The 17,440-nt window shown below is 37.8% G+C and overlaps 1 protein-coding gene across 2 annotated transcripts in view; it reads left to right on the top strand.

Moving 5' to 3' along the window:
- The window catches only part of GMDS (GDP-mannose 4,6-dehydratase), a 421,835-nt gene that overhangs the window by 158,268 nt on the left and 246,127 nt on the right, over nt 1-17,440 (top strand). For both annotated transcript variants that reach the window (XM_051611499.1, XM_051611498.1), the window contains exons 5-6: nt 7,204-7,396; nt 8,258-8,362. In XM_051611499.1, the coding sequence (XP_051467459.1) occupies nt 7,204-7,396; nt 8,258-8,362 (298 nt within the window). The remainder of the gene's footprint in view (nt 1-7,203; nt 7,397-8,257; nt 8,363-17,440) is intronic.

Genomic DNA, 17,440 nt, shown 5'->3' with positions numbered 1-17,440 from the left:
GAATAGATATTCCAATTTAAGAATTGTGGTATCAACATTTTGAAAATAATAGTTAAGTAGTGGTTCTTCTGTATCTCTTAACTGATCAGGCATGTACACTGAGTGGCTGCTTTAAAGGCAAAGGTGAACGTGATGACCTTGTGAGCTGGATTTACAAGAGCACCTGCAGTTTGCCATGGAGGAGTTTAAAGAAACTGAATAATTAATCTAACTATCAATCCCTACTAGTCTGATAAAAATAAAACTTTTGACTACTCAGGGAGTATTTTTCCATGCTTAAGCTCTGCTTTGGGTTAATTTTCTCATTTTTCTTATCCTTTTTTTTTTTTTTTTTTTTTTTCCCCCAGGGAAACTTAAGTAGTAGTTTTTATTAATAAGAGGGAAGAAATAAACCTATTTTTAATGCTGCCAAGCTATGTCTCTTCACATATTATTTCAGAGAGTTTGCATCAAGACTTTGAATTTAATCAGGAGGAGAGTCAAACCCCAGCCAACCATGAGAAGTTGCTGAATGAGCACACACTGTGGAGTATGCTGGGGGAGGGAATCTTGCTCCTAACCCTGGAGTATTCAGCTGCACAAAGTTGCTGCACTTTGGGGAGCACAGGGTGGTTCAATTGCAAGATGGTTGGGGACTTCAGTGACTTTAGCAGCTTTCTTATATCTCATGTGGACAACAGCAGTATAACTTAGTTGTTCATGAACCTTTTAGTGCTCATTTTAACAGCTGGTTTTGGATTCTCCAGTGCCTGATGCTTGGGGATGTAGCGAAAGGTCAGGTATGGCTTTGGTGCTGTTTGTTATCCTGAGTAATTTTTCCATACTTAGAAGTACACTTTTATGAGACTTCTGCTTCATCTTGCCCCCTTTTTCTCCACACCGATTTCCTGGAACTCCATATATACTTGGAGCAATGAACAGTGTAGAGCCCTGAATTAACTCAGCTCAGCTTTACCCCTCATTTGTGCTCCTTTTGAAGGTGCAAGGGAATGTGTGCTTGGTTTTGGGACAATACACAGGTTTGCATTCAAGCTCCTCTCTTTTGTGTGTAATGAAAACCACTTTGGGGTTACTTGTATAAAACTGAGTTGGTCCCTGAAGTGCAGTCTGTTGTGCTTTTTGGCAGGTGATAGAACGTGAATATCATGAAGGATCACTTAAGATCCTTAAACAGCAAATGGCTTATTTAGCACTTTGATTGGGGTCTTTGCACGTAGCAGTGAGGGTAAAATATTTGGCCCATTGATGTGAAAACCAAACTTCTAACCACTTCAAGAGGTCTTTCCAGTTACTTGGTCTGCAATTCATCGTGTGATAGAGCTGTAGTGGAACTTAATGACTGGGATCCCAATGTAAGCATTGGCAGAGAAGCAGCACTGCTTATTCTTTTACATCACAAGTAACTTGAAAGTTGAAGTTATCCAAGCCCTCTTGCTGAAGCAATATTGTGAATGGCTTGGGTTAACATGAATTTTAGGAAAAAATGTTGACTTCTGCTTATAAAACTTTTTTCTGGTGAATTCTCTGCCAATAATAATGTTGTCGAGTTACTCTGATTTTATACAGATCACATTATTTTTTCTAGTTTATTAATGAGAGAACAGCAAAATAAATAGGAAGGAAGATAAATCTACAAAAGGCATATTTCTTTTATCCAGAATTGCAGTCAATATTTTTTCAGTCAATTTCTATTTAGCTAAGAAGTTGAATAGGACTTCAAGATATCAAGAGTGTAGCTTAGTAATAAGCAGTTCAGAGCTACTGAATTGATTATTTTTTTTACATAACAAAAGAAAAATATATAGTTGTTTGGGGAATTTTGGTATCTTTCAACTACTACTTTTATTAGGTGAGAGAGCAATGAGTTAAGCATTCATTATGAGCTAAGGGGTTGGGGGGAAGAGGAATTGTCATATTCTCTGAAAGGTTACCTGACATTTTTGTAGATACATAGGTTCTTCCTCATCCTTAGCTTCCCTCAAATGCTTCAGTTTTCCTAAAATCTGTAGGATTTTTTTCCAGTGTGTTAGGACTTTATAGGAATGCTTGGTCCAGAGCTTGTATTAGATTCAGCAACTGGAATGTTATGCTTTTCATGCCTGTTCCTACGGGTTGAGCAGTTTGTTTACTGAGATGTTATAAGGGACCCCAGTGGTTTTTACTGGCAGTGGAAGGCACACTGAATATTCAAAGCAAACAGAAATTGATTTTTAAAGAATACAAAAAAGCAACCGCTGTGAAACTTGTGAGACTTGAAACATTTCTGAGCGTTTTTTTCACTTTTGATTTGCTTCTCAGTTGTAAACCTTCCTCAGTGCTTAAAGAGACCTGATGCATATATTCAACTCTGATTAATCTAAAGAATCTACTGAAAGTTGTTGTGCTTTTTTTTCAAGAGAGCAGAGCTGCTTATTTTAATGTTGTAGTTAGGTTAGAGCCTTTTGCTTTTACAGTGAAAGAATAATAATTTGGATTTATATTATCCTATTTCCTCCTGGGTCTTCACATAAGCTTCCCTCTTCAAACACCAGCCTTCCAGAAATCCAGTCTTCTGAAACTGAGAAGGCTGTAAGAAGGAGTGGAAGTTTCAAATTGTGACTTATATTCCTTAGGTAAAACATTGAAGCATATTCTGCTAGCACATGCTATTTTGTGTTAAAAGCTAATAATTAATATGATTGCAGCTGATCTGTTGGATTGTTGCAAATGACAAAAGAGAGATGAGTTATCCCACACAGCCAAACCTGTGTGTGTGCTAAATTGATAATTATTTTCAAATATTACCACTGCTGACAACACATTGATCAGAAGCAAGTATTATTTAGTCAGCAGGCTTCTATATAGTACTCATAAACATTATATGATTGTGTTCTTGTGGAGGGTAAGATCCATATGTTTTCATTTAGATAGATTCCAGTAAGCTTTTAAATCTTGTTAAAGACCTTGCTAAGCTTGGTTTTAAATTATAATTGGGAAACATATTTAAAACTTTGCTCTATTAAATTCAAATCTCTTGTAGAGATTGAATCTCATTATCATAAAGAAGGAAAGAAATGGAGGGGGGCAGAGAAGTTAAAATTCAAAAGGTAGAAGCCAGTTAACAAAACTCGTTTTAATTTCTGATGCTGCATGGAAGAAGAGACATAATATGGTTCAGTGTATCAGTATTGTGTCCTGTGATTCCAGCTGTGTTACAACTAATGAAAATATGCTTTTCTCAAGAAAATTTAATCATCCTATCGGTAAGTTGGCTGTGCAAATTTTTACTTGCCCAAGAATGTGTTTGAAATGTACTATAATAGTGATGAATCCAGCAGGGAGGATACTCAGTATATAGAAGTTCCATGTACATAAGGAGTTGAATTTCATCTCAGTATTCTTTGAAGCAATACTGCAAGGTGTTCAGGACCTGAAAATCTGGTACTGAAGTACTTTTAACTAAGGATTTAAGTTTCTTCTTGTTGTTCTGTCCACTTCTAATGGCACATCTGAAGTGTATTCATTCATAGTGTCTCCAGAGATCAATGATGACAACTACAAAAGATTGGTGCCCCCATTTTGCTTGGGAAGGGAGTCCCAAGGTCACTCAGACTAAAATGTTTCCAGTAGACAATTTCTGTTTTGTTTCTAAGTCACACTTTCCCTTTGTCACAAAGTCTGTCAAAACAGGACAAAGTATTGGATCCATGACTTCAATATGCTTTGAGAAAACTTTCAGTGTTAAGGCTTCTGGCAGGCAAAGAAGTTTCTTTTCCCAGCTCCAGCTGTTAGAAGAATTCCTGTTATTGTCTTCAGAAAAACTTGTTAGTGGCAAGACTTGCCTTACACATTTGACAGTAACTGGTAGTTTTGGATTTTTGAGGCTGGAATAGCGTGTCTCTCTTAAGTAGCTAAATTAAAAAGCTAATATGCATATTGTTTCTGCAAGGCGTGGTCACCGACATCTCTGTTAGGCTTTCTACTCTGACTCACCACAGTCATCATTGATGTGCAGGGAGATGAGCATCCAAATTCAGGCACTTAAAATAGTTGTCATAAATCGGGCTGTTTGAAAAGTCTCATCTGTAGGTATTACCTAAGGTCTTTTTTCTACTGGATAAATATTTAATATTTTGGAAGGTATTGCTTTTTTTTTAGCCTTCATGCACTTGCCTTTACAATAATTTCCATGAAGTTTTTATTCTCTCAGGTTGTCCCACTGAGCTCAGTGCACCAGTGAAGATTATTTCTGTGAATAACCTCTGTTGAACCTGATTCTATATTTGATTACTATCACTTAGACTCAGGTCTTTTTGTGTGTTGTATGTGCATGTCAATGCTCCCTTGTACATCCTTTTTAATGTAGTCCCTGCATTTTTTATTTACTTTTTTTTTTTTTTTCTCTAGTTTTCCTGCTGGACTTGCACAAAATAACATTAATAAGGAGAGGGAAATAATGTGGTAATAGATAACTCAGCATCTTTTTTCTGTTCTGCCCTGCTTCATTTGAGACTGCTTAATCGATCCAGTATTTTATAAAACTCTTACATTGTTAACTTCGAATTGGAGCCAGTGGGCACTTAGCTCTTTTTGCCATGTTGCTGCCCCTGTGCTACACTGAGTGTCTCAACAGTTCAGCATTTTTGGTGTTGGAGATTTTAGTTGGTCAAACCAGTTTTTATTTTCATGGATGCCATTCTAGTGTAACCTGTATTCCAAAATTAAATGAGCCTAGTGGTCTGAGTCCTGTCCCTGGTGAACAACAGTCCGCATTACAAAACCAGCAAAGAAGCACAAAGCTGGTGGTTTCTGCTCGGGGACACTCAGCCCCGGCCAGCATGGAGGCACAATTACCTCACACCCCAGGGAGTGATTTTTCTAGGTGAAGACTAAGGTCATTCATGAAGCAATAGGGGAAAGCATCTCTTGTGAAACTGGTGTCTGCATCAGCCAGGGAGACCAGCTCCCAGCGCTGCTGCTGCAGACTCACTGCTCACTCTGGTTAAAAGGTTTCATAATCTGGAATCTCTGATTTAAGACCACCTCAGTTATATATGCCATTTACTTTATAGTAGAACATATAAGAAAACATTTGCAATTTTGGGTGATCTAGGCAATCCTGCTTTAGCGAGGCAGTTGAACAAGATGATCTCTAGAGGTCCCTTCCAACTCTTGACAGTTCTGTGGTGTTTTTAGCAGATTACTTGTTGGAGGCAATACCTTAATACAGGGAAATTCCTGATTCTGCTAAAATTAGTAAGTTTTTTGCCTCCTTTAGTTAGCAAGCTGGGATGTTACTGTGTAAATGTGAAGGTGCTAGCCATATGGTAAAAATACTAATTTATGCTCATTAGTGCATTATTGACTGTATCACCTATTCATTACAATATCTTCCCACAAGTTACTCTGACAGAAAAGCTGAGAGACCTTAAGTGGCTGACATCTTTGTGCCAAATGGATTAAAACAGAAAATGCTTAGCACTTCTCAGTGGATCAGTGCTCAGTTTCAGCTGGGTCATACCAGGTTAACAAGCCAAAGTATCAGGTTTCTTTTTTTTCTTTAGGTTAAAAAAAAAAAGGAGAAAGAAAAAAAAAAAAAAGTAAAGTTTGTTTTCATTCATCCTGTTAGCTATTTCAGATCAAACCTGTGTGAGAACATTTTTATTTTGGAACACAGTAGCAAAATTTAGCTGATTTCATACCTGTATTAAATTAACCATAAGTGCAAGTTCAGATTAATCTAATTATTTTTATTTCATCTGCTATGTAAATAAGCCTTAAACCTCTAGTGATTACTGAAAGGGGAAAGTGGCCTAACAGGAGAAATGAATACAGGGCTATCTGTTGAAATCTGTAGAGAATATGAAAAAGTATCTACAAAGTGACAGGTTTCATACTGATTTCACTGTGATAGCTCAGCTGGGCCAGTTATAGTCATTCACCCTCTGCTCCATTAGTAGTTACTCTAACACTGAAGACTAGTAGATTTGGATTATCTGACTTTGGTAGTGTCTCACTAACCTCAAGAAATAATTCTTCCTTGAGCCAGGGTGATGGAGGAGATTGCTCAAAAGGTCTGTTCCCCTTTTGTTTTTTTCTAACATTGGCAGTATAAACAGAAATTCTTTTTTTTTTAACTGACATATGGAACCAAAATCCCTGGGTTGAAGAGACAGTGTAGAAGGAAGGAGGAATGTGTGTCTGGGATGAGCACCAGTGGGAGAAAATTCTTCAGAGTCCAGGAGCTCCACCAGCCCATCCAAACAACCAGCCTCACAAAACAAGCAGAGTGAGCTCCGTTCCAAGTGTTTTTCCTCCTGCTTGTTGGGGCAGTCACAACACATCTCATACTTCCACTACTTTTTTGTAGTTTTTAGTTTTCTTCTGTAACTGCAAGGGATAGAATTAACACCATTTTTAAACACTCTGAAAGCTTAGACTCAAGCATTGCCCTGTGGTCTCTGCAACAATGAAGTTCATCATAAACTGAGGGCTAATGGAGTGGGAAGAGAGAGAGGAGTCGTGGCCCAGTAGTGTACATGAATTTATTATCATACTTTGAAGGATATGTCAGCTGCAGGAGTTGTCAGGTTTCTTCTGGATGCCTCCACCCTTTGCTCTCACACTTCTTCATCCCCTAATATCTGTGCAAAAGACACAGCTCTGGTACACCTTAGCCAGGTGGGGTTGGGAGTCTCATTTATTAGCAGGTATTTCTTGTCTTTTCTCTGTTTTGATGGGTGTTTAAACTGCAAAACTTTGGACCTTGTTTAAAGTTTGTGGCTTTTTTAATACATGTTTATGCTGTCATGCTGTCTAACCTATTTTTTTTTAATATTATTTTTTGTCAACTTTAACCAAATTCAAGTGTGTCAAAAACATTAAATCTAAGTTAATATCATGAAAATCAGCAGCTGTGGAGATGAGAGAGAACCTGATAATGCTCTCACTGTGGAGAGACTTACCTCTTACTTCACATGGGAAAATAATCCTGAGAAGAGATCAGGGAACACCACTCTTTTGATTCTGCTATTTATGGAACTACTTGTTTATACATAGAAATCCTTTGAGGGTACTTTTGTAAACTGAGCATCTACTCTGTACAAAAAGTGCCTAGATGGTCTGTGACAAGTAATGTGTTACTTTGTTTGGTTGTACATGATCGCAGTATGGTCTTGTTCCCTTGTAAAATTAGTGGGTTTTTTATTTCTTTCTCTCTCCAAGATTTCTTTCGACCTAGCAGAATATACTGCTGATGTAGATGGGGTTGGCACTTTGCGGCTCCTAGACGCTATTAAGACCTGTGGCCTTATCAACTCTGTGAAGTTCTACCAAGCCTCTACCAGTGAGCTTTTTGGAAAAGTGCAAGAAATCCCACAAAAGGAGACCACCCCTTTTTACCCAAGATCGCCTTATGGTGAGGATCACTGATGGTGTGTGTGCAGTGTCTGTCTGTCTGTTCTCCCTGCTCATGTCTCAGGGCTGAAGTCATTTGGGTGTGAGATTAGACTGACGATAGAGCTGAAGTGACTAGACATGTTGAGAAGCATACCTTTATGAATTACTACATAAAAAGTATTTGCTGCCATTGCCTGGGGGTTGGAAATTAGCATCTCACTTCGCAATACCATGTTCATTCAGCTCAGAGGTAGAGAGCTCTGGTAGAGGAGGGGGAAGGGGGGCTTCTCCTTCACAGAGGGTTGTGAGATACCACTGAGGTGATAAGGTTTCATATTTTTTGTTGCCTAAAAAAAAAAACCAAAACTCCCAAGAGCTCATTTCTTCCTTCATGAACTTGCATGAAATTTGAAACACTTATTAAAGCAATGTGCGTGGAGGACTTTGGTGATAAAGTTTCAAATCAATTTGAGCCCCAGATTTTCGCTTTTATTCCTCCAAAGTATTTTTTTATTTTTATTAGCAGGGGTCACCACAGTGGTGTATTTCACACGCTCTGGCTGTGTTAATTGTATTGTAAAAGAGAAAGTGCTATGCTTGAGTGTGCATAAGAGAACAAGTGAGAAAGTGCCCTAATGCTTCCTAGCCAGGTCAGAGGCTGCAAAGAGAGTATTTTCCCATTCAGCTGCTATTTATTGGGCTGGGTATTTATTTCTGTATGAAATGTGACTCATATAGGGAATGAATCAAATTCTAATGCACTCCACTGTTGAAATGTGGGCTTTACCCTGTGTGTGAGAGAGAGGGGGGGTGTGTGTATCTGTCTGAGCTGTGGACAAGCAGAGTGGATATACATAACGCTTTAAAATTATTTTTGTAGGGGCAGCAAAGCTGTATGCCTACTGGATTGTGGTGAACTTCAGAGAGGCCTACAACCTATTTGCTGTGAATGGCATCCTCTTCAACCACGAAAGCCCCAGGAGAGGTTAGAAAATCCATGTAAAACTTTTCCCAACTTTGTATACACCTGACCAGAAAAATGAAACAATGTGTCCATAGGTTTCATTTAAACTATCCAAATTTCTGTTCGGAGGATATCATGACTGGTAGCCAGCTCACAGTGTTTAATGCAGCTCTCCTGGCAGTCTCAGAGCCTGCAGAAGAGCAGTTTTCTCTTTCAAGCATCATATTGCATTTTCTAGCCCTCTGACACTGAAGGGAGTCTTACGTACCTCATTTGTGTATCAGTGCTCTCCAGAGACTGCGATAACATAACATCCCTGAGTTTTATTTCCCTCTTGATAGTAAGTTAAGGCTAAAACATTGAAGTGGTACATTAAAAAGCAGGTTTTCTAAATATTTAGGTGAGCAACTGCATAACAGATGCAATTTCAGGTATGACTTGTAGTCAAGGTGTTTATTTGTTTATAAATGTCAGAGGCAGAAATAATAGACCATCAAAATTCATAAGACTAATGAGTGCAGCCTGATATAGTTTGAAAAATGTGTGCATTATGGCCTATACCTTGTGACAAGATGGTTTTTAGCACATCACTTTAAAATGCCTTTCTGTTTAATCCTTAATAACAATGCAGCTTAAATTCCACTTAATCATCCTTTTTCCTCTTGCCGTACTTTATGAACAATTAGTACTGGTAGTTAGTTTGAGTAAGAGTCCATGGTTGATTAGAAGTCTCTTACACAATGACAGTTTTCCTCTGCCCTGAAAGTACTGTGACTATAGAAAACACTCTAACATAAAACTTGAAATTAACAAGAAAACTGAATTCCTAGTGGAGAAGCCTTTTATTGTGGGCTCTTTCTAAATGAAAAGTAAATTCAAGTTTTACAGGAATGCAATTATATAAATTATAGCTTGGCACAAAATACAATAATTTTAATCATATTTACAAATATAAAAGAGACCATAATTGCAACTCTGCTTAAAAAGTAAAATAAAATAAAAAAATAAAGAGAGAAAAAGAAAAAAAAAAAAAAGGAGCCAGTGTCAATAGGATTTAAATGTTGATTTCCGTCTTTGAGAGCCACAGCTGCAAAACCTCATAGCACAATGGTTAGGCAGCATTTGCAGTAAGTGATTACAGAAGTTGGTGCATCACTTCACTGGAGCAGATGACAGTACAAGATCAAAATGAGAGGAGAATCAAATTCACAAGACTGTTTCATTTAGAAGCCCTAATACTTTGCTTTCTTTTAAACAGTTTACTGTGCTGTATTCTTGGTGCACTGTAAACTGATGTCTAAACTGCTCTGAGTTATCATTATGTAATTAAAACATTCTGATGAACATATAAAATGAGGAAATACACAATGACATATATTAGCTTGGCATGATTTCTAGTAACGCTAAGAAGCTACAAGCTGAGATGGAAATTACTTGAACACTTTTACCATTTGTGCTACTTCTCTATAGGCTCGTGCTGTTTTGAAGGAGGGAAGCTTCAATGCTTGTTGCTGTTTTGATCCCTCTGCCATTTGTTCCAGCTTTGACACTGCTGCACTGGCTCTCCCAGTCCAAAGTCTTTTTAACACCTTTAATGTCCCCTTGGAGAACCCAAGTCTGCACTTTGAAGTCTCAGGCTGTAATTTTAGTTGTGTGTATGTGCTGGGTGCAATTTTAAGCCCCTTATGCTACAAGCAGGAATCTTGTCTTAGAAATGGTTTTGGGTCACTCCATTTGCCTTAGCTGGGTGTAAATGCCATGAAAGTAACTGTAGCCACAGCCCAGTACCAGTTGATGTTTTCATGGGAGAAAGTCTGAAAATTTATACAGAGAAGAAAATGGAAGAAAAATAGCTTTGAGATTGTTTCTTAATAGCCTTTCATCACTCTCATAGTATTTTTGAAGACTGCAAAGGTACTTTGGGAGGTAAAGAGGATTTAACTGGAATTTCAAATTCCTATGCAGAGATAGTAATACACACAGAAGTTTTAAAATGCCTTATGGTTTGGCTTTTTTTAAAAGATTTTATTATTCTACTGATTTCAGAGGTTGAGAATACCTAAATAAACCAATACAGGTTTTATTCCAATATTACATACCATTATTCCAGTTGGTTTCATGTTACACTGAATGGATCGAATACAACATTCCATTGATGGTAATACTAAGTGAATCTTGTCCACACAAAGCATAATGCTTGGGAATCAGTGGAGAGTAGGAGGCTGTGACAGTGAACAGACAACTGTAAAGAGTTTGCTTCATGATCTCTCTTCATATAGTGTTCAGATACTATACTGCTGGGGCAGCTATACACAAGCCTAGTGTAAATGAGAACTGTCTAATCTCAAGAGCTGATTCCCTGAGAAAGGAATGTAGAAATATGTATCTCTTAATTCAGAATGCCAGTTCTTCTTAGCCTTCCTGGTTTTAACTCAGACAGGAGTGCCAGTAGTTAATCTCATGTAGCCTCTATAATAATAGGGAAGTCTAAACAGAGTTCATAAGGGTAAAGAGTGCTTAAGTCTAATATGAGAGGTTTCCTATTTCTCAAAATTACCAAGGCTTGAGAGCAGTGTTAGCTTTGAGAAGCTTGTTTGATTTTCTACTTTTATCTTGCTGTAGAAGAGAAAGACTGTAACAGGAGCAGTTCTTAAGATGTGGCACTAAACTGCAAATCTGAACACTTAAGTTCACTGTGTGGGCTTGCTTTTAAGTCTGATGTTTCATATTCTGACAGCCACAGTGACTGTACAAAAAACACCATTGATAAATTCCAGGTTGGCTGAACCCGCTGTCTGAGCCTTAGATCTTAATTTAGGACTGGTATGGCATTATTAAATTGCACAAATACTTAAATCTATACTCAAGACACACATGTGTGTGTAAAACCAGATAATTTTATCTAAAATTTTGTATGAACTAAAATTGGTGGCTATTTTAATCTTACATACTTCTATTTTCAGCCTTTTTGTACTACTTTCTTTTCTATTTTTTGTTTGATTGTTTTTATTATACCTACTGCCTTTCATTTCTTAGTCACTTTTACAGTTCTGTAAGACAAAACAGTCACGTTTTGACCATGCTTTTCAGCTCAAATAATTCAACACAGCTGCACTGAAGTGAATAGGGTGATTTTGATTTACGTCAGTTGAGGATCTGACATAGTACTTCCAGTGATGGTCTGGTAATGTAAGATTTTTGGTTGTTTTGTGGAACCTGTATTAGCAGTATACCTTGCTAAAGCTGATTTCTTGAGTTACTTTCATCATTTTTATCCAGGTATAGATCAAGTGTTTCCTGATTTATGACAATGCTGAAGGAGAATAGGATCTTCCATTTCTGAAGCTTTTTTATTTGCTGAATATGCCACTAGCTGAAAAGCAAAATGCTCTCTGCAATGATAGTAAGCTAAAAGGTGGCCTCTCTTTCTAAAAATGAACAAACATAACCCCAAACCTTTCCAGAATGCTGGGAGTTTAGGTTTTTGGGTATTCTTGTGTGTGTTTGTTTGTTTGTTTTTCCAAGACAACCAAATGGGGGAAGCAATGGCCATTGAGTTGCTGGTGGTGGTTGAACATGGCTCCCAGTATCAACAGTGTAGAAATGTTTGCCCTGTAGCAATATTGGAAAGGTATTTCTGTCCAGTGAGATGACTGTTTTGACAGTGGAAGAGTGAGGCAATTAGCAAACCTAGCTTTCAGGAAAACTGGGGCTCCATCCAAGCCTGTTTTACACCATTGGAAATATTCCTGTTCTTTTGTTGGGCTCTGGATCTCACTAATACCTCATTTTCTAAGTGAGAAAGCAAACTACTTGTTGACAGTGTCATTTAATTCTTCCCAGACAAGCCCTTACTTTTTTTTTTTTTTTTTACTTTTTTTTTTTTCTCCTCAGTTTTGTTCAAGAAGTTTTCTCAGGTTTACAAGATGTGCCTTTGGATGTCTGAGATAACTTTCTGATTTGGTTAACCGCTTCATTGCTTGCCTCATCTGATCTTTATCTGCCAAGATGTACAAACATGTACAGCAAGTTCCCTGACACAATGCAACAGAAGGTTGTTTGTTTTTTGTGGTGGGTTTTGTTGTTTTTTTGTTTTTCCCTATGTAATAAGTACTTTGCCACCACACATGACATCATTGTGTAGATCATTCAGTAGGGAGTTTTTGTTTGTTTTATACCAACCCTGGCAAAGCAGTTGTCATCAGACCATTCCTGTATAGCCAGAGGCAAGGGATACAACTGCTCATTTCTGTGATCTCTTTCAGCCAGAGAGGAAATGGCTAGGTGTTAGATTGCAGACTGAATGTTGTCAAAGTATATGTAGTAAGATTAAAATGAAAAAAAATCATGATTTAAGGAGAATGGGGAGTGTTCTTTGCTTTTGTTGTACATCTGGATCACAGGTTTGCCAGGGGGAAGAGTGTAAGAGGTTCCCCTATTCACTGTAAATGTGTTTGGGTATCTTTTGACTTTATGGGTTTAGTTGTTACCTTTTTTTCATTTATTTTCTAACAAGATTTCACTCTCCCTTTTGCCTCTATTTCATAGAGAAGGCAGAAGCAGATGGTGACATTTGCTACTGACTTTCACAAGAAATCCCTGCAATCCCTACTGTAACAGCTGCTCTTCTTTGTCCCCCAGAAAGAGATGTAGCCAACATCTGCCAGATTTCCATTTCTCATTTCTTTGGTTAAGAAGACTAATTGCTAAACTCCTGTAACACTTTCTGTGCTAGAAGAGTGTGGTCAACCTGGTACTGCTGGAAATACTTAGGGCTTTTGCTGATGCTCTTTTTGTGAGTTTAGGCCTATGAAAGACACAAGTGTAAAATGTTCAGTGCAGAGCTATGTCTCTTTTATTTATTACAAAATTTCCCAACCCACAGATATATCTCAACAGCGAAAGTCAGCAGAGTGTTGCTTTTGTCTTGATGACTCCTTGCCGGGTGAGAAGAATGCAGGCTGACTAGTATCATCAGGGACTATCTGCCCAGCATATTGAAAACTTGATGGCAAGGTACCATGGCCGATATAAAAAGAGTTACTCAGACACTTATGTGCTATGGAGCAGCCAAGATCATTTCATGCTTTTTAGTTTGCATGTTTCAACAGAGAAAGCATGCAGTGTCCTGAAGACATGCATTCTTACTGACTTTCTCTCTGCTGTGAGACTGATCCTGCTAAGTGATCCATGCAGGTGTTTTCTTATCTACATATGCAGTCAAACATCAGTAGGGATAAATGTGGGCATTAGGGTCTACTTGTACAGATGGATTTGCAGTAATACTGACTGCAATAACAGAAAAATTCCAGGTAATACCTCTGTGCTATTTTATCTAAATACATGTGTTTTCCCCTTGAAAAAAAATCTGCCATTACAAAGTAAGTTAATTCAGTTAATTATGCTGATGTTGAACCCAATACTGACCAATTACTGCTGATCAAAACACGTCACAGTAAATGATTTTGTCTATTTTTTATGTAGCTAATAAGTCATCTTCAGAGTTAAATTATGAGTAGGCTTCCCTCTGAGATGTTTTTTTTCTAAAAACAGTGCCAGACTTCTGAAATAAGAATGGAAGACTGAGAACTGTCTGACAACATTTCTGCATGCCCTTTGCCCTCAGCTTTTGTCATCCAGGTAGTCCAGGTCAGTGCCATGGAACTTGTCCTGGATGGGAAAAAAACAGTCATGTACATGAACTGAATCAGGATATAAAAAGATATTTTTCTCAAATGAGTCCCTGATGAGGAAAGATGCTGTGATAAACAATCTAATGGCTGAGATATTTTTAATGAAGTCTTTTCACCAATAGTTTGTGGGAATCCTTACCATCTTGTAATTTATTTTTTTTCTTTTCAGTCTTAAAGTTGCCCTGATTCTGTACTTCCCTATCCACTCTATGCACTTTTCTGGGGTCTGTCACCAGTTTATCTAAGTAATTATAGATATAGCTCGTACCAAAACTAAGTATTTCTTGCCTGTGGGTTTAGATTTTTTGGAACAGCTGCATTTGCAGCCCAGATCTCTCCTTGAGCAAATTATTATCTTATCAGGTGCATCTTTTTGTCATTAAATCATGTGCTTCCTTGTGGCTTATACTGTGTTGAGAAGAAAGTAGATTACACTTTTTGCTGGTTTCCATGATTAATTTAAACTTCTTTTCATCTCAAAAAAAAAAAAAAAAAAAAAAGGAAAGAAAAAAGAAAAGCAGAGCATCTGCACAATTTACAAAATGTCAAAACTGCTGAATTTAGAAAACATTGCTGGTGTAATTCTTAACATTCATCAAGTTTTAATTGCAGATATCAGTGTTAGTTTCTTAAGCTAAGAATTGGCAAACTACTTTTCTTTAATGAAATATCAGTCCAAAAACTTGAAAATAAAATGTGGAAGGTATGGAATTCAGCAATGGGAATTGGAGTGGTCAAAGCAACTGTCTCACCTCTGTTGTTCTTATGGCTTCACTAATGCACAAACTGTAGCAAGGTTTTTAGAAATAAGGTGGTTTAGATGTCTATTTCCCTTTTCCTTTGTTTCATTTATTTATCTTCAGGCAAAACACAATGGAAAATATGACATTGTCCTTTCTTGCACATGTATAAATGAGAAGTGGGAGCTTTATATTTTGAATTTTAGAGACTAAGTTAAAGTTGATGTGGAGTTTGCTGAAGTTCAGAAGAATAGAACTGCCATAGTGGTTTCAGCTAGATGTCCTTTTAACCCAAGTATCCCTTTGCCCTTGCTGGATCATTAGGGGAGAGCATAGGCAATAGTATAGATACAGAGTGCTCATCTCAACCCCCGGTAGCTGATGGGTAAGAGATTACGCATGACAGATGGACCTGGGGTCTCCTCCCCAGACCAGGACTCTCTTGGAATTCAGTCCAAGCTGCTGCACATGAGATCCTTTCTGAAGGAAACCACTTTAACTGGGGAAAAACATCTCCTTTGAATGCATGGTTGAGTCATAGCTCAGGTCTACTCAGAGTCTAGGGCAAGAGAGCATACTACAAGGTACGGTTTCTTCAGATCTGGAGACTCAGCCACATCCATATTTCTTGGTTTTGTCACTTGAGCTGTTTTTTTCTTGCAGTTCCATCTGCATGATTATTCTGTTGTGAAACACTAAGATTTGCTCCTGCATTTTCACCTCAAATTTAAATAATGTCATTGTCTTTCCGAGTTAGTCAGAGTCAAGAAAGGAAAGAAATCACACAAAGAGCAAAGGTCACATCACTAGGGCAACAAAGATGATTGGGGGTTTGGAGCATCTCCCTTATGAAGAAAGGCTGAGAGAGCTGAGAATCTTTAGCCTGGAGAAGAGAAGGCTGAGAGCTTATTAATGCCTACAAGTGTCTAAAGGGTGAGTGCAAGGAGGATGGAGCCAGACTATTTTCAGTAGTTCCCAGTCAGAGGACAAGGGGCAACAGGCACAAGCTGGAACATCAGAAGTTCCATTTAAATGTGAGGAAAAACTTCTTTACAGTGAGGGTGACAGAGCATTGGAACAGGCTGCCCAGGGAAGTTGTGGAGTTCCTTTCTCTGGAGATATTCAAGATCTGCCTGAATGCAGCCCTGAGTAATGTGCTCTAGGAGATCCTGCTTTAGTGGGGGAGTTGGACCAGATGGTCTCTAGAGGTCCCTTCCAACTCTGACAATTCTGTGATTTCTTGATTATTGCAAGACGTATGTTGCATAAATGAATCTATCTTGCATTGTTGATAGTCTATAAGTAACTAATGTTTAGTATTTTACTAATTATTATTTTGGTAATTATTTTTTAAACTTTTGAAGGCTTTGTCTTACCATGATTGTTTGTATAAATTCTCTCAAATCTATACATTTCTCATGTCATATATATACCAGTGCAATTCTGCTTTGTCAGCTTCCTAGTGTGTAACCCAACATCAGTGATGCCAGTGTTCCCCTGGATGTACGAAGTAATGACCATTAGCAATTGGTTGCAGCTCATCTTCAGAGTGCTGGGTATCACTGTAGAGCTCTTACTATGTACATGAGACTCTGTAAGCCTTATTCTGCAACCTTCAATCTTTGGGCATCATCTAGCAGGTGCAGAAACCTGAAAGTGGGTTCATACATGTAGGCTGTATATACAGTGACTGCCATGCTTACTGGGCCCATCCTAGTATCTGAAATACTGTGCATCCTGTTTTCCTTAAAATACCACTCCTGTAGGTTGATATTTCCCTCTCATTGGAACTCTATTTTCTTTGTCTTGCATAATTTAAAAAAAAAAAAAAAAGTATATATTTTAATAGTAGATCCTTTTAAAATGCACATTTTTCTGAGAAAGTGTTTTGAAATCTACCCACTTGGTCATTTAAGATAAGGGAAACTGATCAAGAGAGACTCTAATTCACAATAAACCAGTTCCACCAGCAGTCGTATGAAAAACACTGCAAAAAGATACTGCAACTGATTATTCCTCAGTAAAGTCTTCAGGATTCATGAAAAACAAAAGAGAAATACAATGTAATCAAATGTCATCTCTCATAACATTCATCATATAGAGGGATTTTATATCAGTGTCATAGGGAGGTGAACTACTTTACCTCTGAGGTCAGGGAGAGGGTTAGCACCTTTGGCCAGAGCTTTGTTTGAACTTTGGAAGAATATTTTTTTCTGCTTTGATTGCACTTAGTCTATACTGAAGTTTCTCTGAAAGTTGTGTTTAAAAACATGAAGCAAAACCACACAAGCATTGCATGTATAGGTAGTTTGATTTCAGATCATTACATGAATCATGTACTTTTTTGGGGATGCATGAAAGCTTTGTTTATAAACATAACTTGTCTCTTGGAAATAGCTGAACAGACTGCTGATTTGTGTCAGTCTTGTTCCTCTAACTGCAAGTAATTTTTGAGCAGATTTTAACCTCTGTTACAAGGACTTTTAGAAGTAAATTCTGTCAGTTGTATGTTTCCCACACCATTGACGTGTGCACTTCCTGCCAACCAAGCTAAAATATTTTCTTTTCAACGATTTGCCTTTCATAGATGCTTCAAATTTAAGTATGTTTTACTTAATTGTTAGGAACCAATTGGCAGATGAAAGCTACAGCCAAAAGCATGAGTA

This window comes from Apus apus, chromosome 2 (assembly GCF_020740795.1).
Source record: "Apus apus isolate bApuApu2 chromosome 2, bApuApu2.pri.cur, whole genome shotgun sequence".
Classification (NCBI taxonomy): Eukaryota; Metazoa; Chordata; class Aves; order Apodiformes; family Apodidae; genus Apus; species Apus apus.
Note: the sequence above shows the minus strand (reverse complement) of the source record. Positions and strands in the feature narration are given on the sequence as shown.